The sequence below is a fragment of the Sebastes fasciatus genome, chromosome 13 (genome assembly GCF_043250625.1).
Source record: "Sebastes fasciatus isolate fSebFas1 chromosome 13, fSebFas1.pri, whole genome shotgun sequence".
NCBI classification, from domain to species: Eukaryota; Metazoa; Chordata; class Actinopteri; order Perciformes; family Sebastidae; genus Sebastes; species Sebastes fasciatus.
The window spans coordinates 33,521,246-33,531,590 of record NC_133807.1 but is presented as its reverse complement, the minus strand read 5'-3'; the positions used below and the strand labels follow the sequence as shown (position 1 = coordinate 33,531,590).

At 37.8% G+C, this 10,345-nt stretch overlaps 1 protein-coding gene across 1 annotated transcript; it reads right to left on the bottom strand.

Annotated features, from left to right (window-relative positions):
* Positions 1 to 314: 314 nt before the first annotated feature.
* On the bottom strand, positions 315 to 9,545 carry LOC141781352 (ceramide synthase-like). Its single transcript, XM_074657052.1, has 6 exons — positions 8,151 to 9,545; positions 7,023 to 7,106; positions 4,773 to 5,001; positions 3,382 to 3,477; positions 3,013 to 3,122; positions 315 to 1,037 (listed from the first exon to the last, which is right to left on the bottom strand). The coding sequence occupies exons 1-6, from the start codon at positions 8,264 to 8,266 to the stop codon at positions 797 to 799; spliced, it is 876 nt and encodes a 291-aa protein (XP_074513153.1). The 5' UTR covers positions 8,267 to 9,545; the 3' UTR covers positions 315 to 796.
* Between the last annotated feature and the right edge of the window lie 800 nt (positions 9,546 to 10,345).

Below are 10,345 nucleotides of genomic sequence, written 5' to 3'. Positions count from 1 at the left end.
GGGAAGTTCAGAGTAGACCCCCAATACCCAACACCCCCATGAGATAGACCGACTACTACCCCCCACCACGCACACACACACACACACACACACACACACACACACACACACACGAGATACACCGACTACTGCAGTAAAAGTACTAATACTACACTATAAAAATACTGTTACAGTAAAAGTACTAATACTACACTATAAAAATACTGTTACAGTAAAAGTACTAGTACTACACTATAAAAATACTCTGTTACAGTAAAAGTAAACAACATAATAAAGGTGAAGAAGGGACACTGGAAATTGATAATTAAGTCACATTTTATTTTGATCCAGCTTATATTATAATTATAATAATATAATATATAATAATATAATATAAATATAATAATTATATAAACATGTGCTTTAGATTTGACTGTATTTGAATCCCCTTCCCTATTTTAAGTTATTATTGTTATACTTTGCCTGTACATACAGTATGTGTGGACAATGAATACAGTTAATATAAACTCAGTCAGTATTGATCACATTGATCAGAAACAGTCTCTCAGTGTGTCGACGTTAATAAAACTCTGATTCCTCTCCGTTCCTCAGCTGGTGAAACTTGTTCGTGGTGGATCTTTAATGTTCTTCATTTCAGTCATCAGTCAGACTTCTCCACAGTAAACTGGAGCGTTATGAGGCCTTCATCATCATCATCACCACCACCTCCACCCTTTATTCACCCTCCTCTCCTCTATCCGTCCATCACGTGAGGAGAAACACTCGCCGTCTGTAGTAAACAACCACGTCTGCAGCTTCAGTGTCCGTGCGTCCGTCCATCCTCCTGATGAGACCTGCAGCCATTACTTGCCGTCAGGCAGCCGTCGCCGTCGGCTTTAGATTCTGATTCTGAGCGCCGTCCTGCGGCGGACAGGCGGAGAGCTCCTCTGCAGATCAGAGTGAACCAGTAGAGCTGCAGAGGCCACAGCAGAGCGGCGCCCAGGTTGCACTGCCACGGGGCCACCAGGGGCACCGCGTACACCGGGACAGACGCGTACCTGACACACCAAGCAGACACCGTCAGACATCAACTAACACAGAGACCAACGCACAGAGATCAGCTAACACAGACCAACGGCAAAAAACAGATAATGATAAGAAGTGATAGTGTTTGTTCCATTGCAACATCCGCGCCCAGCAGCAGAGCTACGCTTCCGCCATTTTGGACTGAATAATAAAATGATAAAAAATAACAATAATAATAATTAACGTAACCTCGTTTCCCGTCAGCTTGTTTCACGTCACCTTGTTTCACGTCCCCTTGTTTCACGTCAGCTTGTTTCACGTCACCTTGTTTCACGTCCCCTTGTTTCACGTCAGCTTGTTTCACGTCACCTTGTTTCACGTCACCTTGTTTCACGTCAGCTTGTTTCAAGTCACCTTGTTTCAAGTCACCTTGTTTCACGTCACCTTGTTTCAAGTCACCTTGTTTCACGTCACCTTGTTTCACGCAACCTTGTTTCACGCAACCTTGTTTCACGCAACCTTGTTTCACGTCACCTTGTTTCACGTCACCTTGTTTCACGTCCCCTTGTTTCACGTCAGCTTGTTTCACGTCCCCTTGTTTCACGTCACCTTGTTTCACGTCCCCTTGTTTCACGTCAGCTTGTTTCACGTCACCTTGTTTCACGTCACCTTGTTTCACGTCAGCTTGTTTCACGTCAGCTTGTTTCACGTCAGCTTGTTTCACGTCAGCTTGTTTCACGTCCCCTTGTTTCACGTCAGCTTGTTTCACGTCAGCTTGTTTCACGTCCCCTTGTTTCACGTCCCCTTGTTTCACGTCCCCTTGTTTCACGTCACCTTGTTTCACGTCCCCTTGTTTCACGTCAGCTTGTTTCACGTCCCCTTGTTTCACGTCACCTTGTTTCACGTCCCCTTGTTTCACGTCACCTTGTTTCACGTCACCTTGTTTCACGTCAGCTTGTTTCACGTCACCTTGTTTCACGTCAGCTTGTTTCAAGTCACCTTGTTTCACGTCAGCTTGTTTCACGTCAGCTTGTTTCACGTCACCTTGTTTCACGTCAGCTTGTTTCACGTCACCTTGTTTCACGTCAGCTTGTTTCACGTCACCTTGTTTCACGTCAGCTTGTTTCACGTCACCTTGTTTCACGTCACCTTGTTTCACGTCAGCTTGTTTCAAGTCACCTTGTTTCAAGTCACCTTGTTTCACGTCACCTTGTTTCACGTCACCTTGTTTCACGTCCCCTTGTTTCACGTCACCTTGTTTCACGTCACCTTGTTTCACGTCCCCTTGTTTCACGTCAGCTTGTTTCACGTCCCCTTGTTTCACGTCACCTTGTTTCACGTCACCTTGTTTCAAGTCACCTTGTTTCAAGTCACCTTGTTTCACGTCACCTTGTTTCACGTCACCTTGTTTCACGTCAGCTTGTTTCAAGTCACCTTGTTTCACGTCACCTTGTTTCAAGTCACCTTGTTTCAAGTCACCTTGTTTCAAGTCACCTTGTTTCACGCAACCTTGTTTCACGCAACCTTGTTTCACGCAACCTTGTTTCACGCAACCTTGTTTCACGTTGTTACGTTACGTTGTTATATATATAAATATAATAAACGTTTTCAGTCCAAAATGGCCGCTGCGGCTGTTGTCAGATCAACACAGGAGTTTCGTCTCTATGATTGCATGCTCTTTGCCGACACCACGCACCTCTCGCCGGCTTCACTACGGAGAGCCTAAACCAGCCTTTAAAGGGTCATGGTTCGTGTCCACGGGGGCGTTTTTTTATGGCGAGGGATCGCCTCACTACGCAGCGTTGGACGCTTGACGGGCTTCCACTAGACACCTGATTGGATGAACTCTTTCCCTCGCGGGCTGCTGCTCCTGGCTTTCAAACAGGAACCAACATGACGGCTCGTTTGGAAACTTTCCTCTCTTATACCACGAAAATAGTTCACTGAAATATGTTTCTGAAGACGTTTTATGTGAAATAATGTGAAGCATCACAGCGCTCCAGTTACCTGCTGTAGGCGTAGTACAGGTACGGGAAGAGCAACACCCGGCAGCTGAAGAAGGTGAGCAGCAGGAGGACTCCGTTGACTTTGTGCAGCAGAGTGTGCTGCTTCTTGTACTGGCAAGAGAAGAAGAAGAAGAAGAAGAAGAAAGAGAGTGAAGAAGAGAGTACGGAGGCTCAGAAGGGACGTGTTTTCAATAGAGAGGTGAAGTCCCGCCCCTTCCTCTGGACCACCACCGAACCTTATTTCAGATTAAAATATGAACGGTAGTCAACAGAGAGAGATAAATATTCATCAAAAGGTCATTTAACTTGAGATAATTAGTTTGTGGAGATTATATTAATAACATCTGTATTTCTGTCTGTGTTCGTTTACCTGGATCAGGACTTTCCCCAGACAGACGAACGGCGTGCTGAGCTCCGCCAGGAACAAAACGCCCTGGAAGAAATCACCTTTACCCTGCCGCCACAGCTGACACACACACACGCACACACCACGCACGCACGCACGCACGCACGCACGCACACACAAGAAGGAACATTATAGGTATTTAATGGAGTGCAGTATTAGACTGTATTAGAATTATTAATACATAATGATGATAATAATAATAGTAATAATAAAAGCAATAATACTACTTATACTAATAATAATAATAATAGCAATAATAATAATAGCAATAATACTACTTATAATAATAATAGTACTAATAATAATAATGATACAAAACAGTAATAATAATAGTAATAATAATAATAATAGGAATAATAATAATATAATAGGAATAACAATAATATAATAATAATAATGATAATAATAATAATAATAATAGTATAGTAATAATAATATAATAGCAATACTACTACTGCTAATAATAATAATAATAGTAATAATGATAAATAATAATAGTAATAATAATGATAATAATAATAATAGGAATATTAATAATATTAATATAATAATGATAATAGTAATAATAATAAGGATAATAATAATAATAGTATTGTAATAATAATAATAATAATAATATAATAGCAATACTACTACTGCTAATAATAATAATAATAGTAATAATGATAAATAATAATAGTAATAATAATGATAATGATAATAATAATGATGAAATAATAATGCTAAAATAATAATAATAATGATAATAGGAATATTAATAATATTAATATAATAGTAATAGTAATAATAATAATAATATAGTAATAATAATAAGGATAATAATAATAATATAGTAATGATAATAATAATATTAATAGTAATAATGATAAATAATAATAATAGTAATAATAATGATGATAATAATAATAATAATAATAGGAATATTAATAATATTAATATAATAGTAATAGTAATAATAATAATATAATAATGATAATAGTAATAATGATAATAATAATAATAATAATAATAGCATAGTAATGATAATAATAATAATAATAGTAATAATATAATAGCAATACTACTACTACTACTAATAATAATAATAATAGTAATAATGATAAAATAATAATAGTAATAATGATAATTATAATAATAATGATAAAATAATAATAATAATGATAATAGTAATAATAATAATAATAATATTGACCACTGCAGCCTCTAGTGGACACTAACTGTACTACAGTTTGGTCGTGGCCTCATAATTCATCAACGTGTCGATGATTTCTCTCTCCTCAGCCTTACTAGCCGTGAAGCTAAAGCCAGCGCTAGAGGTCACACTCCATCATCACAGTCCTCGTTGCCATGGTTACCAGTGATGCGGGGAAGCAGAAGGCCACCATGAAGATGTGATGCAGCACCATGAGCATCTCTCTGCGCAGGTAACCGGCCACAGCGGCTCCCTTCCACCTGACGCCCTCCTCCTCCTCCTCCTCGTGACCTTTGACCTGCAGCTTGTACCAGTAGCACACGAACATGGCGTAGACGTCGTAGGCAAAGTACGGCGTGGCAAACAGGATGTAGGTGTCGGTCAGCCAATGACTGAGGAGGAAACAGGAAGAGAGAACAGAGTCAATGTGTCGACTAAACGTCTCTCAACAAACTGAGAGGATTGTTGGAGTTGAGATGAACTCTGAGCAGATTTGATTTGATAACCAAATGCAGCTCCGCTCCACTTTGACTGGGAAATGAAGGCGCTGACAGGCGACACCTGCAGGGATTTACTGAAACAACCCCACCCTCCTCCTCCTCCTCCTCTTCTTCATCATTTAGTTTCCCATCATCCTCAGCGTGCAGGATTACTGTGAGCATCTTAGAGACTCAAATAGCTTCAGTGCTGCTGCCTCAGATTGTTAACTAGATTACAGACCGACTGAAGTTCAGTTCATTCACTCATTCATGATGATGAAGACTCAGTCTGTTTTAATACTGATATCATTCCATTCATTCAACTCTCTGCTGTATTCTCCCAAAAGGACTTAAATAAAGTCAGAGCAGCCCTGAGTGTTTCCTTTAAAACAACAGAAATATGAATGGAGTTTGGTTAGACTCACGTCTTAGACATTGTTTTTTTGTCATTATTAATATGATTACTACTATTATTATTTTACTAATGAACAGATTAATTAAGTGGTTTATTTATTGATCTATTATTATTGTTACTATGACTATTGGTATAGTCGACTCAAGTTCTGTAATAAATCCTTTTTCTTGTTATTTTATTGTTATATAAGTTTTGAACAAGGCAGAAGAAGTAAATATGCCTTTATTACACATAAACATTAACGTTAAATCACTGTAAACAAATAGTTTTGTGGCTGAACTTCCACTTAAGTTACTGTTGTATTGTATTTAAACCCAAACCACCATCTTTTCCTATAGAACGTATATTGATAAGAAGTGAAAGTGTTCGTTCCATTGCAACATCTGCGCCCAGCAGCAGAGCTACGCCTCCGCCAGACTGAAAACGCCTACCAGACGACAGTAAAACGTCCGCCTACAAAGAGCCGTACAAAAGTAAAACTACATTATTTCTATTCTATTGTCATATTCTACTGAAATGTCCTGTGTTGAACAATAAAATAATATAAATGTAATCAACGTTTTCAGTCCAAAATGGCAGCTGCAGCTGTTGTCAAAACAACACTCTATGCTTCCATGCTCTTTGCCAACGCTACGCACTTCGCACCGACTTCACTATGGCGAGCATAAACCGTAATATAAAAAATAATAATAATAATGAACGTAACCTTGTTTCACGTAACCTTGTTTCACGTAACCTTGTTTCACGTAACTTTGTTTCACGTAACCTTGTTTCACGTAACCTTGTTTCACGTAACCTTGTTTCACGTAACCTTGTTTTACGTAACCTTGTTTCACTTAACTTTGTTTCACTTAACTTTGTTTCACGTAACCTTGTTTCACGTAACCTTGTTTCACGTAACCTTGTTTCACGTAACCTTGTTTCACGTAACCTTGTTTCACGTAACTTTGTTTTACGTAACTTTGTTTTACGTAACTTTGTTTCACTTAACTTTGTTTCACTTAACTTTGTTTCACGTAACCTTGTTTCACGTAACCTTGTTTCACGTAACCTTGTTTCACGTAACCTTGTTTTACGTAACCTTGTTTTACGTAACCTTGTTTTACGTAACCTTGTTTTACGTAACAACCTTGTTTTACATAAGAAAGTCCTCTAAGGGCGGTTGTTTTTATTTACGTTGTTTCGTTACGTTGCTGCGTCACATTGTTGCGTCACGTTGTTGCGTCACGTTTTTACGTTACAGTCCAAAATGGCGGTAGCCAGTTTCGTCTCTTTGATTTTCCTAAACCTGATGAATATGTTTTGTCAGGTGTTGCTGGACATCCAAAAATGTGGAATAACTTTTGGTAAGATATCAAACACAAGCCGTTGTAGGAGGACACGTTGAAGCAGGAGGAAGTAGTGAACTGGTTGGGGAATATTGAATCCAGATGTGGAGCTCTAGTGAGTTTTAGAGGCAGCAGGACGGTGAAGTCAGATTAAACTACAGAGTGTGTGTTGATGGTGTGTTCTCATTCACCTGTCCTCCACGACGTCCCCGCAGGACGAGGCGATGATGCATCCGGCTGAGGACGCCATGACGGCCTGGACGGACGACACCAGCCTGAGAGGACAGAAAATAATCTGTTTAACAAACGGGAGGTTGTCGTCACGGCGATCCATCTGAACTTTAAGGAGCAAACAGAGGCGGGGAGGTGACGGCTGACATCACACGACCTTAACAGACTTTACATCGGTAGAAAGCTCCTCACTCGATATACGGCGGCCCTGAGACGTCAACGATTAATCGTTTAATGGAAAAAATAAGCGTGTTGCTCTGTTATGTTTCTACAGTCCAAAATGGCATCAGCAGCTGTTGTCAAAAAACACCACAGTTTCATCTTTTTGCCGCTCCGGATGTAGATACAACCGGCTCATTCTGAGGTAACCAAAACACAATTCTTATTATCAGGTGATTATACACTGAAGAAAACATACTTATTAATATTATATTCTGCCAATAGATCCCCCTGAACGCTACCCACTGGTCCTTTAAAGCTTGTAAACGTGTTCTAGTAGAAACATTAAGTACAACCTGGAAGTGAGCAGGACACAGTACAGTCTGTCCCCTTTAAGAAAAAACACATGAAGGGTTCATTTGATTTTTGCAAATCCTCCATGCAAAGAGACGAGAGAGGAGCAGAGCGAGAGAAACCGGAAACTCTCACAACAGAAACGAGTTTAAAAGATGTTTAAGTTTAAGTCACTTTAAGTTGCAGCGTGTCGAGCGATTGTAAAAGAAATGTAATAAATCAGACATGTTTGTGCCTCCGTACATTAGTTTTAGTGTAACTAAGATGAAGTGCGACTCTGATAATAAACTCCAGAGAGTCGTCTTCCATCAGAGACCAGGAGCAGAGACTAGGACCAGAGACCAGGAGCAGAGACCAGGAGCAGAGACTAGGAGCGGAGACCAGGAGCAGAGACCAGGAGCAGAGACCAGGAGCAGACCAGGAGCAGTACTGACATCTCTTTATTATTTTATCATTTGAGGCTCACAACCTGTCTGAGGACAAAAAGGAGGTCCTCACAAGGGTAGGAAAGTCTGCAGAGCGTTAATGTAAATCAGTGTGTGTGTGTGTGTGTGTGTGTGTGTGTGTGTTGTTACCGTGTGGACACGACGGCGGCGTCTCCCTCGCTCCATCCCATGTGTCTCAGAGTGTGTCTGGAGAGCAGGTAGAGTCCGGGGAAGAAGACGGAGCCGGCAGCCAGGAGGACCCACATGGTCCCGGTCCACCTGGACGAGTGTGTGTGTGTGTGTGTGTGTGTGTGTGTGTGTGTGTGTTAAATGAGGACGGGTTTCCAGGAGCTCAGCGAGGAGGATCAGCTGGGAGGAGCTGCCACCTGTCAGAGGAGGAGGAGGAGGAGGAGGAAGAGGAGGAGGAGGAGGGCACACTCATCTCTACACTGTTCTTTTACTTTTACAGTACTTTATCTGACAGTTTTAGTTACTTTACAGATTATTAATATAAAATCTAATCATCTAATACATGATGTATTATTATAGATTTAAACTATATTTTTTCCCTTAATTTTAACACTTTAATCTCAGAGAATATTAAATAGTTTTCCTCATTAATTTGTTAATTATTTTCTTGTAAATTTACCACTTTAATCTCAGAGAATATTTAATCGTTTTTCTAATAAATTTGTGAGATTTTCCTGTAAATTTACCACTTTGTCTCAGAGAACAATTGATTTTTTTCTCGTAACTGAGTTTTTTTCTTGTAAATTTATCACTTTAAACTCAATTAATTTGTTTGCCTCGTAAATTTGTAAAATTTTCTTGTAAATTCACCACTTTAATCCCAGAGAATATATTTTTTTTTCTTCATAAATTTGATATTTTTTTTTTGTAGATTTACCACTTAAATCTGAGAATATTTGAATTTTTTCATCATAAATTTGTGAATTATTTTCTTGTAAATTTACCACCTTAATCCCAGAGAATATAATTTTTTTTCCTCAATTTTGTGAATTATTTTCTTGTAAATTTACCACTTTAATCTCAGCGAATATTATTTTTTTACTCATAAACTTGTGATTCTTTTTCTCGTAAATCTACCACTTTAATCTCAAAAATATTAATTTGTTTGCCTTGTAAATTTTTCTTTTAAATTTACGACTTTAATCTCAGATAACATACAATTTCTCTCATAAATTTGTAAATTTTTCTTATAAATTCAAAACTTTAATCTCAGAGAAAATAAATGTTTTCCTCATAAATTTGTGAGTTGTTTTTATGCTTCTACTCCACAACATTTATCGGACAGTTTTAGTTACTTCACAGATTATCAATATAAAATTGAATCATCTAATAAATGATGTATTATAGATTAAACTAGCAGCAGTCATTAAAAGTAGCTCCACATTTACCAGCTGCAGCATTAAAGTGATGAACACATTAATGCATCAATCATTAGAATACTATAATATAACAGATTAATCTGCAGAATGAGTACTTTTACTTTCACTACTTGAAGTACATTTTGATGCTGATACTTTTGTACTTTTTGAACGCAGGACTTTTACTAGTAACAGAGGTATTAATAATAATTATTATTATGAAGGCTCTGAGCTAGTTGAGGTAAACATGAGAAAAGAAGTGACGTTTGAACATTAGAGGAATATTATCCAGTGTCCATTTATTTATTTATTTATCATTCACTACTTTAACTCTAAACATTTTTTTTTAAGAAATTCAAGTATTTGTTGGGAACACAAGTCAAGAAACAAACAAAAACTGCTTTTTTGCTAAAACGAAGACAAAACATCTGTTTAAAACATCAGTTTCATGTTTATAATAATAATAAAAACATCAAGTTTCTTTTCATAGAAGAAAAACAAGTCTAATTTCTAAAGATGACCAGCCGTCTGTCCGTCTGTCCGTCCGTCCCGCTCTGCTTTAATCAGACTCGTCAGCTGATCTCTGAACAGTTTGCAGAGACGTCATCTAGTTTAAAATCTGTTCCTCACCTTAAGGATCTCTACGCAACACAACAACAGAAAGAAAGAAAGAAAAGAAAAAGTCCAAAAAGGAGAAAAACTTTTGATTCTTTTGTTCCCTAAATTAGAAAATTTGAGCTTCAAATTAACAAAATCATTCCCTCAAATTACTCAATTATTTCTGTGATAAATGCATGAATTTATTAATAATTTATTTTATACAAACAATTAAATCGACTCATCGTTTTAAGTTCTGCAGTTTGTTTCGTATCTTTTATAAACTGAATTATTTTTTAATATTGAATTGTTTTCCTAATTAATTTGTGACTTTTCTTTTAGATTTATCAATTTAATCTC

Coding starts and splice junctions, on each gene's coding strand:
- LOC141781352 (XM_074657052.1), bottom strand. CDS start 8,266: ATGTGGGTCCTCCTGGCTGCCGGCTCCGTCTTCTTCCCCGGACTCTAC. Junction 5,002..7,022: donor GGGGACGTCGTGGAGGACAG/GTGAATGAGAAC, acceptor TTTCCTCCTCAG/TCATTGGCTGACCGACACCT. Junction 1,038..3,012: donor CTGTACTACGCCTACAGCAG/GTAACTGGAGCG, acceptor TTGGTGTGTCAG/GTACGCGTCTGTCCCGGTGT.